This window comes from Syngnathus leptorhynchus, chromosome 14 (assembly GCF_054491065.1).
Source record: "Syngnathus leptorhynchus isolate UIUO chromosome 14, UIUO_Slep, whole genome shotgun sequence".
NCBI lineage: Eukaryota > Metazoa > Chordata > Actinopteri > Syngnathiformes > Syngnathidae > Syngnathus > Syngnathus leptorhynchus.
The window spans coordinates 6,170,077-6,197,303 of record NC_141208.1 but is presented as its reverse complement, the minus strand read 5'-3'; the positions used below and the strand labels follow the sequence as shown (position 1 = coordinate 6,197,303).

At 44.2% G+C, this 27,227-nt stretch overlaps 3 protein-coding genes across 5 annotated transcripts; 1 reads left to right on the top strand and 2 right to left on the bottom strand.

Annotated features, from left to right (window-relative positions):
- Positions 1–207: 207 nt before the first annotated feature.
- On the bottom strand, positions 208–12,733 carry colec12 (collectin sub-family member 12). 2 transcript variants are annotated; one of them, XM_085929384.1, is made up of 12 exons: positions 12,704–12,733; positions 12,534–12,647; positions 10,060–10,173; positions 9,334–9,384; positions 4,281–4,403; positions 3,675–3,761; positions 2,395–3,438; positions 1,769–2,299; positions 1,508–1,650; positions 1,328–1,437; positions 1,104–1,246; positions 208–1,024 (listed from the first exon to the last, which is right to left on the bottom strand). In XM_085929384.1, the coding sequence occupies exons 3-12, from the start codon at positions 10,064–10,066 to the stop codon at positions 1,005–1,007; spliced, it is 2,259 nt and encodes a 752-aa protein (XP_085785510.1). In that variant the 5' UTR covers positions 10,067–10,173; positions 12,534–12,647; positions 12,704–12,733; the 3' UTR covers positions 208–1,004. The 2 variants fall into 2 exon arrangements, with proteins under 2 accessions (XP_085785510.1, XP_085785509.1); XM_085929383.1 differs by lacking the exons at positions 10,060–10,173; positions 12,534–12,647; positions 12,704–12,733 and having other exon boundaries at positions 9,334–9,400.
- Positions 12,358–15,648, top strand: clul1 (clusterin-like 1 (retinal)). Its single transcript, XM_085929395.1, has 8 exons — positions 12,358–12,454; positions 12,746–12,894; positions 13,042–13,212; positions 13,289–13,721; positions 13,846–13,965; positions 14,048–14,247; positions 14,349–14,524; positions 14,590–15,648. The coding sequence occupies exons 1-8, from the start codon at positions 12,358–12,360 to the stop codon at positions 14,606–14,608; spliced, it is 1,365 nt and encodes a 454-aa protein (XP_085785521.1). The 3' UTR covers positions 14,609–15,648.
- On the bottom strand, positions 14,702–27,227 carry yes1 (YES proto-oncogene 1, Src family tyrosine kinase). Of its 2 annotated transcripts, none has more exons than XM_085929386.1 (13): positions 27,174–27,227; positions 25,201–25,387; positions 21,880–22,170; positions 21,120–21,219; positions 20,778–20,876; positions 20,384–20,487; positions 20,153–20,302; positions 19,436–19,591; positions 18,503–18,682; positions 18,323–18,399; positions 17,605–17,758; positions 17,392–17,523; positions 14,702–16,160 (listed from the first exon to the last, which is right to left on the bottom strand). In XM_085929386.1, exons 3-13 carry the CDS (start codon positions 22,160–22,162, stop codon positions 15,952–15,954), a joined length of 1,644 nt encoding a protein of 547 aa, XP_085785512.1. In that variant the 5' UTR covers positions 22,163–22,170; positions 25,201–25,387; positions 27,174–27,227; the 3' UTR covers positions 14,702–15,951. The 2 variants fall into 2 exon arrangements, with proteins under 2 accessions (XP_085785512.1, XP_085785511.1); XM_085929385.1 differs by lacking the exon at positions 27,174–27,227 and adding an exon at positions 25,730–26,024.

Here is a 27,227-nt window from a genome sequence, read left to right as displayed (position 1 = left end):
TTAATATCGTAATTTAATTATATTTTCTTGACTTCGTTAATATCTTAATTGCTTAACAGCTGTTAAGTCATTTATGACATACATTCAGAATGAAAATAAAAAAAAAATAAAAGAAATATGCATTCTAAAAATTGTGTTTGTCTATGTAGATGCTCAGTCATCCAGGCACTGGTTGTCCTCCAGCAAACTGGACCCTTGGTGGTTGAATTTGTGTTTATTTATTTATGTTTTAGAAACTTTCAAATAGAGTATTGCCAACAACTAATGGTATGCTTTTTTTGTTTTTACAAGAATGTGAAAATGCACAAGAAAAAAAAAGCTTTGCTAGAATCTGTGCAGAGTTTTAGCAACCACAGTCTAATCAAGTTAATGAGCCATAAAAACATTTTATTGCAGTGAATGTTGTGAATTGTTATTATCAAGAGCGCTAATTTAACTACAGTATTCCCTGAATAATACACAAATTGGCAAATATCAATTATATATATATATATATATATAAAACTAATTATGTATTTAATAAGCGCCCGACATGCTATAATTGGTATTTGGTAAATGAATCATCTTGTAAAAATATATATATACATATATATACTGTATAACAATGAATATCGTGTCTTTGTGCCTCACGTACTGGTACGTTAAGGGGGAAAAAAAATCTTCTGTCAAAACAGCAGCACAGTTCACATTGAGCTTCCCTTTTAAATGGCTGGTTCCTGTTATGGTGTCTGTAGTATATCTTCGGATTAAAGAAAGATTAACGACATGAATAGCAAATAAGGAGGCTGCATTGACGAAAGAATTACATGATACACATCCTCGAGGTCCTCGCTCATCAATACAGACCAAGATGGGCTGTGTAGGTGTGTCTTTTGCACCACAAAAAGTGCTTTTTAGTCTCTCCAAGTGAAACTCAATTTTTGCAACAAAGTCCTCTCCTTCATCATTGTTGTCACATTTGTCTCCCACAAACTTGACTGTTCCACACGCAGTCCACCATGATGCTACGAAACCGGAGTTGATACTGGAGGAAATAAAGCAACAGGAAACATTTTGAGTTTTAAAGTAACCCTCTCAGCCGTGTCGATAAAGACGATACTGACCACTGACGGTCCGTTCACAGATGAAGCCCAAGCGCTCGGTGCAGTAGAAATCATTCCAGTTGCCGTTTTGGATGAGACCGGCACAGTCCTCACCGTGTTCGTGACCACGCGTCCAGTTATCAGGCTGGCCTGGATTCCATTTCCTTTGAGAGCCAGCGTATGGACAACATGGTTTAGTTTTTTGTTTTTCCTTCAAAATGAGGCTGACATCAATGAAGACTTACTTGAAAACCGGTATGCTTCCATCCACCCACTTCCACACATTTTCTTCTTCCTTGTCAGTCAGACCCAGCCAGAAGAAGCCCTTGCCTGTGACCATGTTCTTCACAAACACCTGAGGAGGACCACGTTGTTTACATTTTCCATTTTATTCCTCCCAAGTAATAACTCCTACTTGCATTCACCTGTTCTTCATTGTTGTTAATAATGATCAAATGTGCTGCCATAATGGAACAAAAAGTGCTGGCTTCATCGTAGTTGACCTTCAGAGTGGCAGCAGAGACGTAATAGCAGCTGTCTCCAAACCGCCTAAACTCTGCTGCACAACCTAAAAGCAAATCATTACGATTGATCAACTACTTGACAATGAATAAGAAGTAGAAAGTAACTTTCCCAATATACTTCAGCACGAATGTAGTGTTTAGGTATGCTAACGTGAGACCAACCAGAATCTGAAGTGGGGGCAGGCTGTGGCATTTGAGCCTGCTTTGTTGCTGCGCTTGGTAGTTTAGCAGTTGGTTCAGGAGCTGCAGTGGGCTTCGGTGACTTCAAAACAGTCGGAGGCACCGGTGCAGGTAATCCTGGAGGACCAGGAGGACCGATGGGTCCAACAGGCCCACGTGGCCCCTCTAAACCAGCAGGTCCCGCAGCACCCCTGAGACCCTGTGATCCTTGCGGCCCTTGCAAACCCGGTAGTCCATCTCTGCCTGGAAGACCTTGAGATCCAGGGTCGCCTTTGTCTCCAGGGGTTCCAGGTCGACCCCCGGGTCCTCTTGATCCTTTAGCCCCAGGAAGGCCTCGTGAGCCAGGTGCGCCCTTTGGACCTATTGCTCCTTGTGGGCCAAGAGCACCTTTCTCTCCTTTAAATCCTACCAGTCCTGGTACCCCCTTGTCACCCTTATCACCTTTATAGCCTGTCTGGCCTACTGGGCCCCGGGACCCTTTGTCTCCCTTGGGGCCCCTCGGACCTGGTGGACCTGAAAAAACAATTATAGGCAATGTGTTCAGTTGTATGGCTACTGCTGAAGATGCCTCCTTTTTCCGATTTCACCCTTGCAGGACCCCGTCTTACCCTGGAGGATGGTGAAGTTGGTGATGAGTTGTGAGTGCTTGCTATCCACCACTTTCATCTCCTCCATCACCAAACCCAAGCTGTTGACTTCTTTGTCCAGTCGAGCCACCAGCTCATCCTGCTGGGCGCGCAGGTTTCTGCTCTCGTCCTTGGCCTCGCCGACGCTGTTGTTCAAGTCCGCAAGGACGTCAGAGTGGCGCATCACCGTCTCGGCGCACGACCTCAGGCTGTTGAGATCCGTGCTGATGGTGCCGAGGAGCTGCGCGGCGAAGCTCACGTTGCCCGTCACGCGATCAATGTCGCTCTCGTGCTTGTCAAGGCGCGCTTCCATCACATCAAACTTGGACGAGGTGGTGTTATCGTGGTCTCTCTGGTGGTCCATGAGTTCCCGCAAGTTCTGCTCATGTCCTTCAGTGAGAATGGAGGTGTTCTGGATCTGGCTCGCTAGCGTGCTAAGCTGAGCCCCCAAATCATCCAAGGCGTCGCCGTTGGACCGCGTCGACGCCGAGTTGTTTGCTGCCATAATCTGAAGATTCTGGACTTTCTCTTTGAGCCAGACCGTGTCTGCACGGGTTTGTCTGGCTGTCTGCTGTAACGTCTGATAGTCATTCTTGAGTTTTTGCACCGCTTGCCCCGCGTCCTCCACCGTCTTCTGCAGCGAGCTTAGCACATTGCGCTGCTGGGCTTGCGTGATGTTCAGCGCGCTGATACTGACCTGAGCCCGACCCTGCTCTTTAACCTGACCCTGGATCTCGGACTGGAGTTTGGCCGTGTTAGTCTGCAGGTCACCGATCACTCCGCCGTAGGATGTCAAAGTCTGGTTGACACTGCGCAGTGAGGCAGCGTTGCCCTTTAGCAAACTCTGCAAGGAGACTTGACTGTCCTGCGTGTCGTCGCCCGTCAGCTGAAGTTCACTCAGCACGTCCCTGTTCTGGGTGGACCTGATGGCGATATCGTTCAGCTGGCTCTGCAGGGCTTCGAGATCCGATTTAAATGTCTTGATGTCACTGGTGGCGTTGACCGACTTCTCACCCGTTTGATAGTCTGAAGGGGAAACGTAAAAAGGTGAAAATAAAATGGAGCCTCTCCAAAGTTGCGTAACATTACGCTTCAGCCAACCTCGTAAGACCTCCGGTCAGCCAGCATCAACAGTTTAACTTTTTTCTTGGGATTCATTTGTGAGCAGACAAGGATTGTACCATATGTTCCATGGACAAATGTCATTTGTCTTCCTCTCTCTGGATCTGTAATTCCAACAAGTATGTGATGGCCAAACTCACCAAGTTTCTTTAAGTCAGTCTCCACAGTGTTGATTTTACCGCCATATTTCTGCATTCCTTCGGCGACGTTGTCCATTCTCTGGACCACTGACAAAAAGAAAAAGAAGTGTAGGCTGTGTCGTGAATTGACTTCAGATGCGCACAAAAGCAGACGCCAATCCAAAATTGCTGTTCACCCCTAGAGGGCACCAAAGTACATGCCGGGGTTCCCTTCTTTGAGGAAATACAGGCACGTGGATGAGCAAAAAGACAACACAAATGCCATTAAAAATTCTCGCAAACCATCCCCGACACCCACGAGTCAAAGTGTGCTTTACCAGACAACAAATTACCACCCAGCCATAAACTCTGGTCAGGCCTCGTTAAACCAATCAAATCGCTGCAGGCTCATCTGGTCGATATTATGGAGCCAAAGCATTACAAGCTCACACATAGCAATCGGCACTTACGCAGTATCGTTACACATTGAGCTTTATTTAGCTACTCTATGATCTGCTACCAGTTGGCCCAAAGTGCACCTTGCCTTTCTGTTAGGCTTCATAACCTAATGAAGAGAAGCACTACATGAAAATTAATGGACGTATAATGATCCCTGCAGTCACCGACCTTTGTAACCGAGGATGGCCACGGCGATTGTGATCAGGGTGCAGAGCACGTAGAGCAGCGCGATGGCGGCGCGCAGAGCCCAGTCATTTTTACACTTTGTGCACTCGGACCCTTCCTGGATTCCTACAAGACAAGGATAGTTGAGTTAAGACACCAAACAAAATGAAAAGTCAAGTCACAAAAAGTAGTGAGTACTTTTGTCCAATGGACTCAACCAACGACAGCAGCCATGTGGAATTGAAATTCCATCCTTCCCACTCAGTGAGTGGACTCGGACAACCAGGTTCGAGGGGTGGGGGGATTCTGGGCCCTTACATCTGTCCAAACATCCCATCTAAGGGGGCCCAGCTGCAGACGTCGACGAGGTAACATGGGGCAGTCGTTCTGTCATCTTGTTTACGTAGAACCTCATTGAGGGGGCACGACATCAGAGCCCCTCAAGTGCTTTGTTGTCTTCACTTAAGCACGACATTAACATAGCATGTAAACAAGATGAGCGCCTGCAGCTTTTTTTGAAGGGGGATCAGACTGTACCATTCGAACAAAAACAGGAAAGATATACAAACATATCTTAAGAACCGGAGGCGTCTATAAACCACATACAAGACATTAGGTCAAGACCTGACCATGTGCTTTTCATTCAACTTTGACGCCATGTTGCACCCACATGCCAGGATAAAAAAAAATCAAATGTATGACAATTCAGCATCTGGGAGACTTACATCTGGTAGAAACCCAAATGACCTCAATTCCCCTCGCCACACCTTTTTTCTTTTATTTGGTGGTCATATTACGTGTCGCCTCCAGGGGTACTAGGAAGCACAGACTTCTGTTTGTTGTCTGACCCTGCTTTTAGTGTATCTGCGTTGGACTAGCGCTGATATGAATCTTTGTGGTTCTGATCCAAACAACATGGACGGCTCCACACTCTGACTTGCATGTGGATTGATGACCCCCCCCGCCCCCTCCTAACTGTGGAGTATCCACATGAGGCTCATTTGAAACAGAATGAGCTCATTCCATCACGCCAGTTGTAAGCAAGCAAGGAAAGTAAGGGTTTGCGACTTCTGTGTTTGCAAGTCAACTGAGGAAAGTAAAATAGTCCGAACAGCTCTCAAACACAATAAACGCGTTCACTCCTGTTCACTGCATTCTTACAAGCGCGTCACCACTTGTTTGTGGCTCTTTTTCAAAAAACACAAGCGGCAGGCTAACAAGTGCAAAAGCTGCGCGGATGGATGCAATTATCTTTCCGCCTTGTCCAAATAGACGTCGTACAACTTTCCAAAGTTGTCTGCGGATTGCGCAACCTTGCTTGAAGTTGTTTTTTTCCCCCACATGATGTGAGATGACGAGTTACCGGGAAGCGAAACGATAACTGGAAGACTCCCAAGTGAAAGTTTATGCTACGATGAGCAGCAGGCGCTGATTGTCAAGTGCTTTTTTAAAACCATATTCAAACATTGTATTGGTGTGAGAATGTACTGATTACTACAACTACCATAAACATGTCGAAAAACACAAATATTTGAATGAAATGCTAAGATTGAAATGCCCGTGGGTCATAATTTAATGATTCCAATTCACTTCAGTCTCACTCCTCCTGGAGTTCTCATGACCACCAGGTGGCAGTAGAAAACAGCCACGCAAGTGAAGAAGAACAGTGCTTCTTCATCAACTACTACTGTCTACTTGTGTTGCTCCACCAGTTGTGTTCGAATATGCACCGTTTAAAGATTTCTGAAGTGACGAGTGAAGCTAACTGTTAGCATGTCAAATTCCTCTTCTATGTTTGCCTTAAGATGGTCCATTCTTATTGGAGTGTTGTTTGGGTGTTTTAAATACACAAAGTGTGGCATGTTTTTTCAGGCAGGTTCATCACAACCAAACCAGGAATTGCTCCTCAAATTGTGGTGTGTACTTTGGTTTTAGAGTGGTCACACGTTCCGGGTGGTCTACGGTGTAAGGGCGCTAAATCAGCATTGGCCTGTGTGTTCACCCTCACGTCAACGCACTCCAGTTACAAGCAGACAAACACGAGTGGTGCTAAGCTTCCCAAACCGAGGATAAACGAAAATGTTGAGATGTTTCTTTTTTTCCTCATGCATGTTTTTTGCTTCAAGTCCCAAAATACTTGAGGGCTGACTCAGTAGAGCTGACTCGAGAGATTTCTCACGAGGTGAGACGGTCTCGGTACAACACAATAATTTCATCCAAAGTAAAAAAAAAAAAAAAAAAAAAATCACCACTCCTGCCATCCTCGAGCAGCCACTCGTCTTTCTATTTTGCATTTTGTTACATTTGAAAAGACCGTTATTGATGTTGGCATCTGTGGAATCCAATGTCTTTTTACTGTGATGTCATTCCAAATAAAATTGAGTTAGACAGTCCTTGTGTTTTTCTTGTGATCCAGCCCAGAAACTAGCTTAAAATAAATTAAAAAGATATTATATGAAAACTTACACCCTACCAGATGTCGATTTGACTACCACTCTGTTCCCGCAACATTTCACGCCTCAAAAAGCATCTTAGAAATGTGACTCTACGCTCTTTTCTTACTGCAAGATTGCAATTTTCACAAAATTGGCTCCAGCGACTCTAAATTGGGAAGCCTTTTTTTTTTTTTCCAATGCAGGCAAGAGTTTAGTGTCAAAATTGGATGACCACTTTCCAGGACTGACACTGTAGGGTTCCTCTCTAGCAGTGACCTGCTGTAGACTTCCACAGCTTTTCCCTGACCCATTTTAAATGATCCTCAGGGACAATTCCCAGTGGCTCCGGCCAGTCGCCTCGTCTGGCTTTTGAGTCACTCAATCCCGGATTGACCCGATAACTGTCACTTCCTTAGTCATTTGACACCAACTGAATCTTTTTTGTTTTATTGAAACCATCAGGAAGTGATGTTTCATTTGAACAACAAAATAAAATAACTTGAGATAATAGCCGAAACTCATAGCAGTTTTTGGTTGTTGCTTTTTTTGTAGGTTGGAACGGATTAATGTCATTTTCATTCATTTCAATACAAAAACCCGATTTGAGCTACGAGTGTAATCACGGAATGAATTAAATTTGTAAGGCAGCACTGTACAAACTCAACATGTGCATGTAGAAGGGGCGGGGGGGGGGGGGGGGGGGGTCATAAGTAACAGACTGAAAGCATTCTTTTCTGCTAATAAAGTCGCCGTAAATTAGAACCACTCACTGTGGTGCTCTCAAAAATAAGTCCGACAAGGAATGTGATTCCTCAGTTGGAAACCTGACAAAAGCAGCCCCCCCACCGTGTCCCTTGACACCCCTTCACCCTGCCCTGCCTCACGTACATGCGGAAATGAATAACCTATATATAAAATAGAATATAAACAGACCCCCGCTCTCTCTGATGGTTGAGTTACATTTTCCAACCCTGTGGCACATTGCTGACACAGCAAAGCCTAGACACGGACCCGAATGAAACCCGCAACACCTACTCGGAACCAATCCCCGTTCCTTCTCTCAGTGTATATACATTTGCACTGAATCAACTTCTAATGCAGGATGTGGCTCAGCAAGTTCTCAGGTTTTGGACTTCTCGTGAAAACTCCCTTTGTTCTCTCTCGCACACACCAAAGAAAACCAACAAGAATTCTGCACACATGGGCAAGAATTCCTGGCGAAACACTTAAGACTTATATAACATGGAATTCATATTTTTCTTTCAACCGTTAAAAACCAGAAGAAAAAAAAAAGATTTCCTTACTTTCAACATAGTTATTGTAGTATCAGATTGAAATGAATAAATCTTAAACAAGTTGAATACATTTGCAAATATTTGAGGTATTCCTTGCCTGAAATTTACTGTCAAATTAAACATAAAACTAAGTGAATTAAGCTAAATCCTTTTGATAATAGCTCAAGTTACCGTCCAGTTAGACCTGATATGACATCCAATGAGTCAGAAAGTCCAAATTCCCGAAAACACGCAAAGAATCTACAAAGGCATGCTGTTAAACAACAAGACTCGTAATAATCCAGCAGACTAAATGGGGACCAGACGTAGCTATAAATAGCTGCGTGGATTATTACTAAATGAGACGCAGGTGACAGAAGCCATAACATGAACAAGGCAGCGACTGTATGCTTTCGAAATAAAACCGAGCCAATTACAGTAAATGTCTAAGAAATAATTTCGTCAAGCCCAAATTAGACATTTTTCTCGGATAATTGAATGCTGCTCCTTCATGCGTGCATGCTTTTGGCCACCTGGGGGCAGTAAAAATCATATTACACTGGAGGCGTGTCCTGCCAAGACGTGAACTTCATAATAACATCTCAAAAACTCGTCTCTCATCTCATTAGTGTTGCACTAATATTAGTCATTCCACCCAGATGAAGACCATATAACTGCGCTGTTATTTTGTTTGTCTACATATTGTTGCGGCACCATTTTTGTTCAGTCCATTAATTAAATGGGATAAAAGTTAAGAGCAAAACAAATAAAATAATTCATCCATAATATGTGCCCTTTAAAGAAGACACGAAAAAAAACGTGTTTGAAACAACTGTACTTCTTGTTCATGGTGGTTTGGAAGCAATCCGACTTAAATGGCAGCAGTGCTCAGTGTGGTTTTGTACTGATGCATTTTGTTATGCTTGGGTTTTCCACTAAGAGAAAACCATTGAAAAGTAAAAGGGTCCAAATGGAAGAGCGGCTGGTGTTGCACCTGCGTTTGTTCGATGCTTTTCTTTTAGCTGCAACAGGACCATAAAACATCAGCATCACTTGTTGCATTGCATTCTGGGACTATTCGCGCTGCTTGCCTTACATAGGAAAGCCTTTGAGTAAATAGGTTGTTTTTGGCTTCAAGTTTTTTTTTTAACAAGGTTTTTCCCCCGAAAGTGCTCTTGGCCGTGACCAGGTTGCAATTTCAGGAGCACACAGGATGCTGTATGTTATCATAAGAATGAAGAACTATAATCCAAAAATACAGCTGCTGCCAAAAATACGATTTTTCTGTCCAGACAAGCGAAATGTTGTCTTTGAAGTGTTGTGTCGTGAGGGTCGCACAATACTCACCGAACCTCTTGTAGCCAAAAGACTGCACCTCCTCCTCTTCCCCAAAGTCGTCTGAAGGGGAAAACATGAGAAATAAATGTGATGTTTGGAGAAAAATCCACAGTTGCACAGCTGTGGTGCGTTCATTAACTTCTCTGAGACGGTTTTCTGGCACTCTGTGTTACATTCTGTTTTTCAAGCCCAGTGTGAGAGCAAACAGATCCCAAATTATTTTGCAATTTATGCTTCTGGTAATATTACATGTCAAAGTTTACTGCCAAGCGTTTTGGAGTGAAAGAAATATGCGGGTAAAATAATTCGTCATGCTTTTTGCTTTGTTTTTCATGACCTTGGAAATAAATCGTCAGCCTGATAGTATTGCTGCCCAAGTCATATATAAATGTTACACTTGTTGCTAGGCAGAATTCATGGGGCGCAATCATAACTGCCCCTCCATTGACCAAGAACCCAAATGTGTACTTTATAGAGTTACATCAAGCCAATAATGGCACTTAACAATGATATAACATGATAGAATAGCTGATAGCAAGCATGTCTCACTTTGTCTTCCACACATACGTGCACACACACACACATACACACGGTGCACTAAGTGAAAGCAGATGTAAGACGCGAGTAGTGCCCACGCATTCCACAGGTCGCACGGTGTGGCCAAACAAAAGTGGCACCTCCAATGCACCTCACACATTGTACATAAGTATGCACATGGAAAAAAAACAATCTTACCTTTCATTGTACCTCTTTGTTGTCTCTCATCGACTCACTGCATTGCTTTGGCTCTTTGGGTAGAGGAATTACTCCATCACATGCACAGTTCCATCCGCCACCATCAACTTGATGCTGCAAAAGTGCAGGACAAGTTCAAGGAAAAGGCAGCTTTTTTTTCCCCAAACACAAACACACAAAAAAAGAAGTTAAAAAGTTGTTTTTTGTAAAGTGTGCGAGGGAAGGAAGGCTTAGCAAGAAAAGAGAGGAGAGTAGGAGAGCTGCGACAAGAGAGGAAGTGCTGGAAAAGCCTGCGAGGCTGTTTGGAGAAAGAAACCACGTGTTCTCACATCTGGCTGCACCGTCTTGCGTGAGCACCCACCCCCCTAGTGTGTGTGTGTGTGTGTGTGTGTGTGTGTGTGTGTGTGTGTGTGTGTGTGTGTGTGTGTGTGTGTGTGTGTGTGTGTGTGTGTGTGTGTGTGCGTGTGTGCGTGTGTGTGTGTGTTTGTGTCGCAAAACAAAGAAAAGTTAGTTTCACTTATAATCAAGTTAAAGTAAAATTAGTCAAATGTTGGACGTCACTTTTACACACTGGTTAGCCAAACATTCTAATAAAATCTGGCAATATAAGAGTGAACAAAACAATAAATGAAATATTAGAATAAAAGAATGAAGATAAAATATCATCAACGTAGGTTTAAGGAATTTTAATTCATTTGAATGGGAAAAGATGTTTTGAGAGATGACTGATTTGAGTCATGGTCACAGAACAAATTAAACCTTTATCTCAAAGTAGCAATGTATTCCCGTCATCTGCAAAGAGAATCCGTTTAGTAATTAGAATACACATTCAAAAGTAAATATCGTACATAACTTACAAACCTCAAACCAAAGTGGCCAATCATTTTTTTTTATTTTTATCGTGTATGCTCATCAAGATCAACACAGATTGGCTGTTATCGGTATGACAAGAAATGATTCCCTGAGCTCTCTATGAATTTTTCATGCGTGTCCTCCAGCAATAACATAAACACAAGACTCCTGCAGTCACAGTGATAGGAACCAGGTGCCACAGACCCCGACGTGGTTCTGATTACCATGCCAGGACCACTTGGTTTTGCGGGTCACGGCGTGCAGAAAGGGCACATTCTTGAACCCATAGGGCAGAACCCCCATCACCACAATCCAGATGCAAAAGAGCCCAACAGAGCAGACCAGATTGTTTACATCCTGTCATCAGCTTCGAGAGCCAACAAGTGTCATGTCAAGAAACCACGACGTGGACAAAAGTATTGGGACACACCTATCTTTCTCGACTGGATCAATTCAATTGGCCTCTTCTTTAGTTGTGATGCACATAATTATAATTTTCTTTGATCAGTTTTGAGGAAGCCCTGTGAGTCTTCTGGGATGAGTTTGGTGTGAAAGAACCCACTCCACGACACACTCCTTTAGTATATTTTAGTTTCTGAACGTTTCATTTTTGTGTGCAAAAGTGTCGTAAACAAAGCAGTGCTTGGCAGCAGAGTGTCGACTGTAGGATTAACGAGCATGGACGGCAAAAGCAAAGACGCTAATAGGATCATGAATCACGCTCCTAGTGGAAAGAGTACAAATAGACCTGGCAAGCTCCAAAGCAGCCACACAAAGCGTTTTGTTCTTCTTGACTCTGTGAGTGGATCTTCAGACTGGTAAGTTATCTTTCCGTCAACTTGTTATCCATCTTTACTCATTTCAATTGCAACTGGTTCTTGACTAAATAAAGTTTATGCATATGGGAGATCAAAAATAAAATTGTCTATAGACAATTTCAATTAATACAAATGGGGGAAAATGTACAATATTTATAATGTAGATGTTTCTACATGAATCAATGTAACTGTAGTTAAACTAAAAATAATTAAAATGGGAGCTAATAAAAATACATCCAATCTTGCATTATCTCAACTTGAATAAAATATCATCCAAATAAAAACTTAAATAACTATTTTATTCATTGTAAAACTGACCGGCCAAAAATCATTCTATATTAATTAGAAAATATAATTCATAAAATAATGATAGAATAAGACTAACATACGAAAATCTATGCTAACAAATGCACATTACATGCAATTAATTCCAAAAATTCAAAATCACAAATACTTTAGCTTTGGCTGTTTTTTGACCTGTTGATGGGTCTTCTTTTTTTTTTTTTTTTAATCCTCATACTGGAGCGCCCTCAGGTGTTGGAATTTGGTCACAAGCTCAAATCCTATTATCTCTGAACGATATTGACGTGAGTCTCTGTGTGTGTTTGTGTGTTTTTCAGACAACAAAATGAAGGTTGTGCTCAGTCTGATTATGCTGGCGTCATTGGGGCTGCTTGTCAGCAGTGTCTCTGAGGACGGGAGCACCTCAGGAGACACTTTAGCAGGTGATGTTTAAAACCCATTCAAGTTATGTGTCGCACATCAGAAGCTAAATGAGCACAACTTTGATGCAGCTCTGCTTACCATTTGGCATTCATCTGGGGACGTGGTTGTTTTGGCATCAGTGCTTTGACGTGATCATTTTTCCAAAAGTGTATCCCAGCCGCTACTTGAAAGTGGCCTTGGATCTTCACCCACCTAAGATGATCAAAAAACAGCATTTGCTGCAACAAAGGAGGCACTGCTCCACTTACCCCCAAATGCAGGTTGATGAAGGTTCTATTCTGTCTTGTCAGAATTGTCCAAAGCTGGTGAGAAGGTGGTGGGCGAAGAGGTGAAGCGTGCCTTGTATGGCGTGGGGCAGATGAAGGAGGTGATGTGGAGGAACGAGCGCAAGCACGAGCACCTCATGAAGTCTCTGAATCGCAGCGGTGACAAGAAAAGGGTAGATACATACTTACTGTACCTTCTGCCATCAAAAAAAGAAGATAAACAAGAATGGATTTAACATTTATATGTGGACTAGCCCTGGAATTGTGGCGAGCTCAGTTGGAAAACCACAAACCAAAACATTGTTTCTTTCTTCCACCAGGGTGCGGCTCAATTGGCTCAGGATGTGACGGAGAAGCTGCAGGAGGCCGAGGAGCAATGCAAGGCCTCCTTGCAGTCCGATTGGGACGAGTGCAGACCGTGTTTGGAGGACGTGTGTAAAACATTCTTCACCAAAACCTGCCGCAGAGGCTTTGCAACGTTCCAGACCAAAGTAGGAGAAATTGTTGTTCAGAATCGTTGACTGTAGCAAAAGTATTCTCACTCCTTGTCTTCATCTCCACTTCCAGGTTGAGAACTTCTTCCGTCTCGTGTCGAGACGTGTCAGCTTCAGCGAACCGGCCGTAGAAGCAGACGACATCCTGGTGAACCAGGACCCGGAAAGCCCCGACGCCGAAGTGGTCCACATCCAAGACGCCTTCACCCGCTTGAGCCGCAAGGTGGGATCGTTGGTGAACAGCAGCGCGGCGCTGGCCTCCAGGATGAGCGACGGGCTGGACAGGGCGGTCCGCAGGGCTCTCTTAAACGGGCTCCCGGTGTCGGGTGCCACGGATGCCCCCGACGACCCGGCCCGCGACTCGGGCTTCCTGCAGGGCGTGGGCCTGGACGAGGTGCTGGATTCCTTCTTTGACTTTGGACGCAGCGTGGTGGAGGAGTTTGGAGCGGTGGTGACACAAGCATTTGATGGCCTTCGCGGGACGCAAGAAGAGCAAAACAAGAGAGGTGAGCGTTGAACAGAACCAGAGATGGCATCTAGAAAAAAAAAAAAAGAAAAAATGGTGTCACAATTTTAGATACCTGCTTCCAATTTGCCAAAGTCCACATCCATCCTTGTGTTGGATTGCAGAGAGAACATTCCCACGCTTCCTGCGGAACAGAAAGTTGTGCAAAGACCTGCGTAAGCAGTCGTCAGAGTGCTGGCAACTGCAGAACCAGTGCGAGGCCTGCCAGGGGACTTTACTGGCAGGTAAAGCGCCAACTAACCACTCACCAACCCAGCTCCACATCTACTGGCTGCTAAAGACGTCTGCTCTCGACCATCTCTGCAGAATGTCCCAGCGTGAGGGAACTGCATGTGGAGCTTGAACAGGTTTCACAGCTGCTCGGCGTGTCCAGGGAGCAATACGCCGAAGTCCTGTCTATCGTGCGGCGCCACGCTGGCGAGACGCTGGGTTGGCTGGGCGACATGGCCGCTGAGTTTGGCTGGGTGGCACGGGCGGACACTCAAAACATCTTTCGCATCACCAGGGTGAGATGAATCACCACGTTGGGCAAATTAATGAATGTTATTGGTGTAGCTAATGAGGTGAAGCGTGGGCAGTACCTCTGGTGTTCCGTTTTGCTCTGCAGGTGGCGCCAAAGAGCCACGACAAGAACCTGTCAGTAAGGGAGACCCAAGTGGAGGTGAACGTCCTCAACTCTCCCTCTTTCATCTTCTCCGTGCCCGGGGAGCTGAACCCGCAGGACCCAGGCTTCATCCAGTATGTGGCCCAGGAGGCCCTGGACAAGTATAAGGAGATGTTCAGGTAATAGGTTGGATATTTTTAGAAAACAAATGGGAATATTTTACATTTGTGTTGTTGCTTCACAGGTACCACGAGGATGAGTAAATGGCCAATCACAGCGCTCCATCGAGTTGCAGAATTTAAACATACCAGTTGGCAAACAGTTAAAAGATAATACGCTATTTCCATTAGATCCAAATGTTACATTTTAATATTTGCAGAACAAATTTCAGCACAGAAAACTGAAATTCAACTTTTCAAGTAAAACTTTTATTTTTTTTTCTGTACAAAAATTCTATTAGTTAGCTTTCCCCCCCCTCTCCATCTCTAATTCAAGTCCTACCTTTAGGAGCAATCAGCATATCAGGTTCTCCACAGCCAAACATACAAAGACATTCAATTCAAAACAATAAAAAAAAAGTTCACATCTTTATCTGAACCGTTTACTTTCGTACGCAACTTTCCCATCATGCACCGCTGGTCTGGCGGTTATAGGCTAGCTACAGGCTAGCAACAGGCTAGCAACATTGTTGACGGTGAAGTTAGCATGAACAAAATCATGAGCACAATGGAATTTTAAGTGTGGCGTGTAAGTGATTGACAAATATAAATTGAAGTCACAGAAAATGTCTACCTCAACTTCAGAAAAACTTGAACATTTAAAGCAAAATGTTACTGGTTTTCTTATTTGGGCAGAGGTGAAATAACACTGATAAAAAAAAATTGACAAATGTTGAATACCTGAAAAATGTGAACTCCGTGGTCAGAGGACATGTCTTACACATTAGAAATGTTACTTTTTTTTTTTTTTACATTTGGTCACAATTAAAAAAAAAAAAATCACACAATGAAATGAAAGTAGACATAAAAAAATAACTAAAATGTTGAGAAATTAACAGAAAATAAAATTATTGAAAAAAACCTTTTCTTGGTGCTGGTATTAAATTATAAACATAAAAATAGAAATGTTGATTATTTAACAGAAATCAAACAAAAACTGTCAATATGGTCTCTATAATTTTTTGCACTTGGTCATGATTAAAATAAACATGAGCAAGACAAAAAAGCATGAGTGTAATGAAAAAAAATATTCATTCATCCACCCTTTAATATTTTTTCCTGCACATTCTTGCATCAAGCCCCATTTGTACCGTTCAAAATAAAGATTTTTAAAAAGATTCCCAACTTGTCATTCACAACAAACTACTGCACACAGAACAGATTCCGACTCCCCAATATCAAAGAATTGTTTCTGCAAAATACAATAAAAAAAAAAAAGAGGAAAAATGTGTAAAAGAGTCATTCTGTAAAAAAAAAAAAAAAAAGTTTAAACGTCATCATTGCATCTTGCAAGTATAGCCATCAATGTGAAATGAGGACTAACTACTCTGGTATTGATCACAGTGTCGTGGCCAGTCTGTTTTGTACCGAGGCGAGGTCTTGCGAGTCTACAGGTTGTCCCCCGGCTGGTACTGGGGCTCCGTGGCCGTGAAGTAGTCCTCCAGGAAGGACTGGATGTACTCGAAGGTGGGCCGCTCGTCTGGCTCCTTCTTCCAGCAGTGGCGCATCATTTCGTGCAACGAGTCGGGGCAACCCTGGGGACAAGGCATGCGGTAGCCGCGCTCCACCTGCTCCAGCACTTCTCGGTTCACCATCCCTGCAGAACGCATCACAAATGGGTTCTGGTCTGTCTTGATACAATTTGGGTTTTTAGGCCTGCTACAAAAATATTCCTTAGAATATAGTTAAAAAGAAATCAAATGTGAAAAAAATAAAACATTTTGAACCATGTGTAAACACTTAAGAGCAATTGAAGGAAGAAAAAAAAAAGAAACTGAGTGATGTCACGGTTTACTATCAAAGAGTGTTTGGTCAGCCAATTCCGCATTTATTTGTTACTCACATTTTAAAGAAACGAGTTGGACGTACTTGAAACGTCAGCTTATGTGGATCAGTTGTGGATATGAAAACACATTTGTAGCATCAAAGAGTTTCAAGTGGGCTAGTTTACAGCCATTTAATGCATAGCTTGTCCTATGCGGTTTAGTACTTCTGAAAGATTAACTGCCAAAAACAAGCAAGGGGCATCTGCAACAACATGGGTAAACTTTAATAGAGCAAATTACGAAATGAAACCTGAAAAAAAAAAAGAATGCTTTTCAAAGACACGTAGGGAGAATGTCTCGCAAGAGGGGGGTGGGGGCTTATTGAGAGGTCAGGAGCCAGAGCACACGACTCTTTAGGAGGGGGTGGGGTCAGGTCCTTATTATCTCACACACCAGGGAAGCCGAAAGGAGACAATACAACGGCGGTGGTGTTAAGATGCGAATCAACAGCTAGTTGATATCCTGATACGACAGCATATTTAGATATAAATCAAACAAATCATAGGTTTTCATGCAGCTGTGTCAACACGACTATAGAAGGGAAGTCCCTCGGCATGAAGTTGAATTAATTACATTGAAAGGGGTTTGCGCTGCGGCTCCGGGAAGGCCACGGGAGCCAGATGGCGGTCGGGTCGGCCATATGGCGGCTCTGTGATCACTGCAAGCTCAGGCCTCATTTTCAACGTCACAGCCATCAGAGAGCCACACAGGAATTGGTGATATTAAGATTTGAAGTGATCATTTTACTCTGGATGGGAGAATTAAGTGCAGTAAGCACTCAAAAATTAACCGAGAAAATGACATATAATTGGACACTTATACGTAATTTCTCTGTAAAATCTTTTGTCAAATTATTTCTTTGTGATGTAGTTTGGCATTATTTTTATTTAAAAAAAAAAAAGTCTATTCCAATTGCTTTCATTTAAATCTCAATACACTATTTATATTAAAAAGACAAACGGCAATTTCTGTGTGTGCATGTGTGTGGGGGTCAAGCCTCACCTGGATAGGGCACTCGACCTTTAGTGACCAGTTCAGTCAGTAGTATACCAAAGGACCACACGTCTGACTTGATAGTAAAGCGGCCGTAAAGAGCCGCTTCCGGTGCCGTCCACTTGATGGGGAATTTGGCGCCTGGGACGACAAGGAAAACAGAAACTGGGAAGGTGGTTCTCATACGTTTCCAGCTCTGAGCAGTTGGCAAGACAAACGTACCTTGCCTGGCCGTGTACTCGTTGTCCTCGATGAGACGAGCCAAACCGAAGTCGGCGATCTTGCACACCAGGTTGTCAGCGACCAAAATGTTGGCGGCGCGCAGGTCCCTGTGGATGTAGTTCATCCGCTCGATGAAGGCCATGCCGTCCGCAATCTACGGAGAAACGCACAAAATGATTGTTAAAAGTAAAATATTGAAAATGTATTGTTAAAATATTACTTCAAACAGTGCGGCACAGATAAAAGTTTAAAGATGGCATATTATTTCCAATGTGAGAAATGATTTCAAAATCTGATCTGCAGTGTACCACGTGCTCATCGTGTTCATGCAGGCTTTTTCATTTCAAAATAATTCAAAACATCTTTTGTCAGCCAAATCCCTCGGAGGCGCCTCCCTCCCTCTTCATTTTCCTTTTCCACCTGGCCGAGCGAGCGAGCGAGGGAGGGAGGGAGGGATGAGCGTGGCGAAGCAAAGTGAAAGCAGATCGTAGCACGCGACGGCGGCGTCGTGGGAGTTAAGTGGATCTCTGATGAGGAGCGCTTAAGCTCCGCAGGCGGCTAAGTGTCGGAGGACGATGAGAGGCGCACGGAGCGGTGGAGAGATGTCAAGCTGGATATTAAATAAATATGACGACCTGCACGGAGAGCCGTGCGGGCCACTTGAGTCACCCTGACTTGCTTTGTTTTCACAGTTTAGCAAGCGGTCTTTGCCATCTACCTGTGCGGCCATGTCCACCAGCTGGGGCAACTTCAGGTATTTGCCATCTCCCTCCTTCAAGAAGTCCAGCAGACTCCCTGGAAGAGATAATAACTGTTATTATTATGAATGTCAGAGGCAGGATTTGAAATGACAATTACATTTCAATTAACTGTCCACCCCTAGCAGTCTGGGACTGACCTTTGCCCATGAACTCGGTGACGATGTAGATGGGCTCTTCGGACACCACGGCATAGAGCGGCACCAGCTTGTCGTGCCGCAGCTTCTTCATGATCTGGGCCTCTTGCAGGAAGGCCTCCGGAGACATGGTGCCTGGTTTTAGGGTCTTGATAGCCACCTTGGTGGTGCCGTTCCACGTGCCTGAGTCAAAATGTTGGTCTTGTAAAAATCACGGCTTGAACTGACACAAACATGCAGATAAGACTGTGCCAAAAACTATAAATCATATCTGCTGACGAACTTGGTCACCAAAAATAATCGGGCACTTCCTGGTTAAAAGCCACTTACTCACGCCCTGCTTACATACAATGAGTCGGGTCTGGAGAGCCAGCGCTTCCGTCATGAGTGCTGACCCTCCATGAATGAATCACACGGCACCGCACGCGCACAAGGACAAAGTAGGGCAACGATAACGAGAGGAATGACGGTTACACAGTGATTAACATTCGTCGAATTAAAAATAAGTCACAAAGGGAATAATCTGCAGGGAGGGGAGGGGACGAGCACAGCGAATAAAAAGAGAAGTCGGCGAAGGAATTCCTGGGATTGCACATTTGCAGGTCGAGGCTTGCTGCGGGCCTAATGAGGGAGTGAGCGAGGAAGATGCACGCTGGCCAAGTGAAGCGTAGTCGAAGGACGGCCTGCTATTAGCGTACGCCCGCGTGCCTTCTAGCGTGAACGGACTGCCGTTGTCAGCGCTTTCCCCCGTTAAATAGGCGAGCTCTTTGCTGAGCTCCATAACTCACAGTGTTTCTCAATCAACCGATGGGAGGTCTATAAGCATTCCTCCCCGTTAAATAAACATGAGCTATAAAATGGATGGTTAAGTTCCCGCTGTAAGTGCCGTTTGGCTAATTTACGATGAAAAATCCGTTTCATCACGCCGCGCCTTACCCGTCCAGACTTCTCCAAAGCAGCCCTGGCCTAGCTTGACTTCCAGTCGCAGAGAGTCTCTGGGGATCTCCCATGCGTCCTTGGCCAGTCCCTGAGTCTGCGGCTTGACGGTGGGGCACACTGTCGTCAGCCTGTAGCACAAACCGTCGGCGTGCTCTGGACAGGAGCGGACATGGAAGATGGAGATCCAGTTAGTGAGAGATGTAGTATGTGAGGAGGTGTGATGTTGAGCGCAAATCAATACTGCCATTGGCTATTTATCAATACATCAGTTGATGATGACTGTTTTTTTTTCATATAAAAAGGACGCAAGCTAACTCCAAATGCTGCATTTATTAGCAGTTGACTAAGCGGTTGCTTTTCTTCCCACCATCAACGAGCAGGAATGAAGTGACGGTGCAAAATCGTTGCGTTAGAATATAAATCTTTAGAGAATAGAGTAGAATAGCGCAATATAAACGAAGCCAAGGTTGAAACTATTTTGTAGTCACACAGGGTTTAAACTCTAGTGGGGCTTTCAAGCATCACAGGAGGGAAGAAAATAAATCCTGCAAAAAGCAGGATTTCATACAAAGTATATCCCCAGCAGCTGAATAATTCATTGGCTCAACAAGGGCCGCATTGATGTCGGAATAAAGCAAGAGAGATAATGTTAAGAGGCTGCCGCTTGTAAAGGTTGAGTCGTAAACAAAACTCGGCAGATGACTCATGCTGTACCTGTGTAGTGCTTCACCAGCTTCTGCAGCGTATCAAATTGAGCCCGAGTGGTGATGTAATAGCCGCCGCTGTCAAGCTTTCGGATTTTGTAGTGTTTCACATTGTCGCCTTTGACTTCGTCCCAGTCACGGATCGATAGAGAGTAGGCACCTTCGCGACAAGGGTGTTAGAACTCACAAAAAAACTGAAGTTGGCTTTGACATTGACTCACCAACAAAACAAAAATCTCACCTTTGGTTGTTTCACTCTCTCGTGCCAAGAAAGTCCCTCGCTGGTTACCCGGAAGTAATAAAAGCCGCTCGGCGTCTTTGCGGCCCATTTTGCCAAAATACCATCTGTCGAGAAAAACAATGGTGATGAGGTTTCAGCCGCTGGTTGTAAAAGCTGTATCGACATGATCTTAATGTATTGTAATGAGGACAAGGGTTGATATATTTATAAATCCCAAATTTGTGAGCAGCCATGGAATCGTCACCAACGTGTAATCCCAGCACAGGGCACTATTGTTGAGCCTCTGCGTGCGTACGTGACGGGCTGTCACAGCGTAACCGCGCAAAAGAATTTCTCAGACCGAGCGGGTGGAGTTGAAAATGGCAGGGAGGATGAGACGGAAAGGAGTCCTCACTCTTCGGCTTGTATGGAGTCGGCAGGGGCCACGTAGTTGCTGGGGATGTAACCCTTCTGTCCCGTGTTGATGGAACGAGCCTCCCACCAGTCGCCTTCCCTAGAAGGAATTGAATGCAATCAAGCACGTCAAACGGCTGTAAATAAGAATAATATACAATCCATCACTCAGTTGTATTGAACATGGTGAAAGTGATAAGAACAGATGGCCCGGTCAGAGGAGCCCAATAACCCAGACAGATTTCGGCTTTAATAGCAGACCAAAGATACAAAAAAAAATAACCCAGATTAAACAGGCAGCATGTCTGGATTACTAAAAAAAAAAAATAGTGACGGCACTCACGTGTTGTTGATAATTTGGAAGCGATCGCCTTTTTTGAACGACAAATCGTCTGACGTTCTGGCTTCGTAGTCGTACAGCGCCACGAAGAATGTGACGCCGCCTGAAGACAATATGGAGAGCAAGGGACGAGTGTGGTTATCAACATTATTAGTTTTCATTAAAGAGGAAGTCAAGACAAAAAGATTCTCGACAATAACATGCTTGTGCTCGAAGAACTAGCACAACATAATCCAACTCGGGGTGGCCATTTGCTACTTGCTGTCGATCGATAATGACATCACGGTGCCAAAGTCACGTGACCCAGAAAACAGGTGAGCCGTGATGGTCACATGATCTTTGTCATCGTTGTAATAAAAGAGTCAGAGTGTCAGACGAGCGATAATGTAAAGCGACAACACGACTCAGATATGTTTATCTTCAAGAGGAAATTGAGCGGGCAGGATTAGATGGGCGGCAGTCCCTCAGCTCACATTACTATCCTCCTTGAGAGCCAGCGAGCAGTGTGTGTGTGTGTGTGTCTATCGTTCACAGTGCCGGAAGATCCTATCAAAGTTCAACGACAAAGACTATAAAAAGCAACGTTGCATGGACGGAGCATTTTCTTTGGGGGCCGCATTGCTTCTCATGTCATGTATTTATTTTTGCATCTGCGTTGGGCGGTTATGACCCTTGTCGGTCGGCTATTTATACGCAGCGGATGCCTTTTAACTCGCTCCACGCTTGAGTGAAATTTCCAATTTCCATTCTTGCGTAAACCAACCTGTGACGACACCCGGGAAGGGACTGCTCACGGCCGCCGACGTGAAGGATGTCGAGGCGCCGCCGAAGGGCGTCATAGCGGACGACGCGCCGCCAAATGGGGTGAGTGCGGAGGCGTGGCTGTTGTAGCTGTTGTTGAGCGTCTTTGCCGCCGGCGACTGGCCCATCAGTGTGGGCTCGGGACCGTAGTGGCCTAGGTGGGCGTTGACCGGAGCATTGTTGGGGTTATCTGGCCGGTACTTCAGCTCCGGGCCTTTGTCCTCTTTGCTCCGGACGCAACCCATCGTCAAGCCTGAAGGGCACACGAGGGAAGGAATTGGCTTAGAATGTCTGCAGGAGAATTCAAATATTTTACAATATTCAATTACGATACAAGTCAATAAAAATAAAATACATTTTACAACATTCAATTATGATAACGGAAATAGTTCAGCCCACGTCAATCTACTGCAGCCAGTAGAAAATGTCATACAAAGCAGTGTGAGGTCCATATCGTGTAAAAAAGGCGGCTTGCCACAGGCCACCAGCAACCTCCCGTGACATCCCAAACAAAAAGCTGCGCAGCCACCCGAGCTGGAAACAAGATCCTTGTAGCCTGTGGCCGTTTCACCGACACAGATTTAAAGACAAGCAGAAAAATAAAAGCAACCCCCCCCCTGCCCCTTCCCTTCGTCATTGATATCGGAGACCCCGGCATTTGTCTTATCTGAACTTCAAGGATTCCCAGCAAATGAGGTAATCTTCCTTCACTCTTCCCACGAGTATTAAACAGTCAAGTGTGGCGTAGTGCTGACAGCCTCCTTGAATGTAATGAGATTGGTCGCGATGTTGCAGCCGGCTGAACAAAACCATGAAAACATGCTTCCACATTTCTTGGTGTTTTTAGCTGACTGTCCCAATGATCGAATCAGTCTTGGGATTTCAGACTAGATGAAATCTGGACCCTCGGGAACGCAGGATTGGAAGCAACAGAGTAGCAAAGAAGTTTGCCGACACATTCCAGATGTCAAGAAGCAGCTGATTAAATACGCTGGTGGCAAACTTCAAATGCCTGTTCTTTTTTTGTTTTTTTTTGTTTTGCAAATTCCAAACAAAACTATTTCTTTTAGTCACAACGTGTACCCAACTGTGAGGCAGGAGGTTCCATTTTAATTAGTTGTATAGTTACATGTTTGCTAAATATATTTGGGAGTTCAAAAAAGAAAATCCCAAAGCATTTCAAAGTGGGTCAATTATATGTGGATTTTTCACTAAAGAAAGGAGGGGGGGGGGGGAAACGGGTGCTTCTGCAGACAGAATATAGAGTCTTCCACATCTGTTTGACATATTTAGGCTTCCTTCTTCAAACAGACTATCTGTTGGCTCAAGGCAGTTAAACGTAAGACCACTTTGATCAAATTTGAGACTTTATAAGTCCGATCAAAGTACGCAAGATAGACTTGACGAGAAATGCAGTAACCATGACGACGCCTAGGTATAGTGTGTACAAGCATGTTTTCCAAACAAATGTCACTTGTCCGAGGTCACGTGACTGGATGTTCGGCAGATTGACCGCAATGCTGTGTCAGATTAGAGACACGCTGCCGCTTCGTGAGGGGAGGTTTGGATTTAGCGGCCACGGGAAAACATGAGATCAGCGTGTTTCCATTCTAAGTCACCAAGCAAGCATATTTTGGAAGACTTAAAAGTTCTTAGTGATGAGTGTGTATGTAAGAAACGGTAGTTTGTGCAATTTCTTCCGGATTTACAGTTAAGCATATACTTTGTGACAGCCCAACCGTCTCGCATAGGAAGAACAAGGGTTGCTCGAGGACTCGTTTCATCGGCAGCCTTAACACTTTGCTCTTACAACCAATCAGATAAGACGCCAGTCGGCGAAACTGGGAGCAGCCAGTCAACCTTTGAACAATGCAATTAATATACTGTACATGCTTGCACAGTTTAGCCAATGGTTAAATGAATCATAAGGCTAAAATAGTTAGCAGTTAGTTAGTAGTATTGTCTACTTACTCTACTAAATTTAAGCAGAATGGCCTTAAAACTAAGATACAAACTGGACTGTGATTTTTGGAGCTATGCCCCCCCCCGAGTAAAATAAGATGAGGTCAGCAGTCATCCTGCATTGGAGGATAAACCAGCGCTGTCTGAAATTTAAGATGACATCCTCGAGGGGATGACACGAGCGAGACGACAAGACGAGCATCACTGAAGCGATCTGGCACGCGCTCTGAGGCGTCTTCTCTTTGCAGGATGTTGCTGCTACTGGTGGTTTAAGGGCTGGGGGGGGAAGCTAGCTGAGGGGACTTCCTTTCACATCACCGAGGCCACCTGCAGAGGCATCTTCACGTCGTAAATGAAGCAAAGCACCCCCTTGTTGCCCCTTTGGGATGGAGCAGCCTTCTCAAGGGGTACTTAACTTATTTAGCCATTTTCTCTTTATCCTGTTACCTGAAACAGATCTCGAGCTGCATGGAACATAGCGTCATCAAAGTTTGAGGTAACCTCGTAACATGTCATTCATTTTTGGAGTTAATCATTTTGTAAATTTAATCACATAAGGTAAGCATAGTGCATTGAACTAGATCGACTAAAGGGATTAAATCAGAATCGGACACTTGGACCTGCAGTGTAAATCCATCTTTTTAGTTCCATTGAACCACAGTACCATAATGTTTGTATGATCTGCCCAGAGGAGCCTTCACGCCGCCTGTTGAAAGTACATGACACCGGGTCAGTGGCACCTGCTAGTCCTGTGTATTGCAGTGTGTGTGTGTGTGTGTGTGTGTGTGTGTGTGTGTGTGTGTGTGTGTGTGTGTGTGTGTGTGTGTGTATAACATGGCAATCCAGCCAAGTGGGACTGTACAGTACACACAGAGGGATTAACATGGAGGAAGATTAACGTGGGACTGGAGTGTCCAAACACAGAAATGAGTGGAGATACAGTCCAGTAAACGTACTTTGCATGCATATACAATTGCAATGAAACTACAGTACGTAATGGGTTAAGTTTATTATGAGAGGGCAGGGAAAAGTCTTGCAACAGATGAAGGCCTTCAATAAACTTTTGCTAGTGTCATTTCAAACATCAATTTAGATCTTTGGAAGTTTAGTAACGACACTGGAACAATTTCAAGTATTACCTCGTCCTAATCAGGTTTGGAAGATGGAAGGAGGACAAAACAAGAACCAGAACTAGTGTGCTCCCACAAATACACAATCCCCAACTTTTGTGTGTGTCGACTGTCGGGTAACACAAAAAACTATCAGGCCTCGCTCGCCCCACACTCCCAAAGATTTCGTTCCCCCAGGGCTCGTATCTTACCTCTTTCCAAGCGACCTAAGCAGCGTCGTACTCAGCTACATGCGTCTTGTTGTCCTTCTTTTTTTTGTTATTTTCACGCTCCAAATTAGAGGAGACGCACAATTAAATCTTAGTTGTACATCCCATGCTGAGTACTAACTCCTCCGCCAGCAGCTCCAAGTCGTTTGGAAGGACCCCTCGGGTAGTCCTTCGAAAAAGAACGGGGAAAACGTCACTTTTGGTCGAATGCTTTACGAAAAAAGCGAGAAAAGCCGATGATAATGTCTTTTAAAATGACCGAGGTTCAGTGAGTTGTCCCAGCACGACAATAGCCCGGCTAGTAGCCACCAGGGCCAGAGAGGGAATCACGATGCGTTCGTGTACTCACTTTCAAACTCGTACATTCGGGTGTTAAGATTCAGCTCAGATACATACTCAATCTAAAACAAAAATGACCGCACACGTCGTCAAAGACACACTGTCCTGCTACTTACTTTACATTATCATACAGAAAATAACGTTTTACACAATAAAAAAAACATAATCTTACTTTTTTTTTAAGTGCAGTCCCCCACTTCACACAGAGAAACCTGAACGTCTCATGATCGACTCTTCCTTGCGCCAAATATGGCCGACGTGTGGACGCTCAAGTAGTTAATTTTAAGTAGAAATACGATCAATACAAGCACCCCGATGTGTATCAAACTTAAATCATTAAAAACTTTACTTAGGCAATGTGAACAGAGTTGTCCCTTTCTCTTTCTTTTGAGGCGGGTGGTGTCTTGCCCAATTTCTAAGCATCTGGCGCCCCCTAGGGGTATTAAAAGCGTGGGTCTTGTGCAAAAATATAGTATGTACGTACTGCGCTTACCTAAAATGCAAAAAAAAAACTAAAAACAATAACTCTTTATTGATTTAACCATCCTGAAATAAAACAACAGTGGCCCTTAGTAGAACATAAATATATTTATAGGGCATTTCACAACAGCTGCAGCTGCAACAAAGCAATTTACATACAACATCGAATAACATTATAATTTGTGGTTAATCAGAGGCAGTATAAATTGTCAAAGGCGTTAAGCATGATTGGTTCTGACCAAATTTGTCCACACTTGAGGGTATGCATACTTGTGCGACCAGCAAATGATCATGTTTGTTTTACTTCTACCTAAAAGATTATTTTAAGTCATGTTAAACGTCAAATATGATTCGAAAAGACTTATCTTGAATTCATTTTATGACCTGCCATTGGATTCGGAGTCTATCAGTCTATCCCCTTCTTGTCCTGATGATGGCGCCGTATCCTCATTCCTCGATTTATATTTGTAAGAGTTGTGTGTGCGTGGCCACTTCTTAATGCAACCCATAGCCAAGTTGGATGGGGGTGATGGTTAGGGGGGTATTTCCCCCCCAGTCCTTGTTCGTCACGTTGCGTCAGACTGAACATAATGACGTACTTGCTCCGCAGAGTGCAGTAGTTCGATTCCTATATCATACAATTCTTGGAGGCCATAATAACAATGAAGCTTCTAATTCAAGTACACTTTGATTCATTTGCGTAAATGACTAGTCTTGCGTAATGGCCTTTCTAAGATTTGAAGGCAATTTGTGTTGTATCTGACGTGCCAATGGCTCCATTCGGATGATTCACACAACTTGAGCGAGCGTTTCTTTCAAAAAGCACCTTGCGTCAAAGACCCGCTCCAATCCGATTACAGGGCGGATGAATGGGTGAACGTCTGAGCCCCCCTCCCGCGATCAAGCCCCCCTTTCATCACTCGTTCCCCGACACCCACGCACCTCGGGCCTCATCCACATCAGTGCAGAGCCATTATTAGTATTATTCGGAAATGAGTTTTAAATTCCAAGAAACCGAAGAGAAATGACTCTCATGGGGAATGGTGATTATTTAGTGGCAGAGGGCTTTTAGTCCCACACAAAATTAGGAGGATGCACTTCTCGCCACCCGAGATAAAATACTTAATTGGACTTACTGGTGAAGATGATCATGATGATGACGGTGATGATGACGTGAGGCAGTATCATTT

Bases quoted from the DNA above. Each gene is read 5' to 3' on its own strand.
- clul1 (XM_085929395.1), top strand. From the start codon at position 12,358: ATGAAGGTTGTGCTCAGTCTGATTATGCTGGCGTCATTGGGGCTGCTT. The intron at 13,722-13,845 runs GTGAGCGTTGAA...GTTGGATTGCAG, and splicing joins AGAAGAGCAAAACAAGAGAG to AGAGAACATTCCCACGCTTC. The intron at 14,248-14,348 runs GTGAGATGAATC...TTTGCTCTGCAG, and splicing joins ACATCTTTCGCATCACCAGG to GTGGCGCCAAAGAGCCACGA.
- colec12 (XM_085929383.1), bottom strand. From the start codon at position 9,400: ATGTTTTCCCCTTCAGACGACTTTGGGGAAGAGGAGGAGGTGCAGTCT. The intron at 1,651-1,768 runs GTTGGTCTCACG...ATTTGCTTTTAG, and splicing joins TGCCCCCACTTCAGATTCTG to GTTGTGCAGCAGAGTTTAGG. The intron at 1,025-1,103 runs GTCAGTATCGTC...TATTTCCTCCAG, and splicing joins CTGTGAACGGACCGTCAGTG to TATCAACTCCGGTTTCGTAG.
- yes1 (XM_085929386.1), bottom strand. From the start codon at position 22,162: ATGGGTTGCGTCCGGAGCAAAGAGGACAAAGGCCCGGAGCTGAAGTAC. The intron at 20,303-20,383 runs GTGAGATTTTTG...CTTGTCGCGAAG, and splicing joins AGAGAGTGAAACAACCAAAG to GTGCCTACTCTCTATCGATC. The intron at 17,524-17,604 runs GTACGTTTGTCT...TTGTCGTCCCAG, and splicing joins CGAGTACACGGCCAGGCAAG to GCGCCAAATTCCCCATCAAG.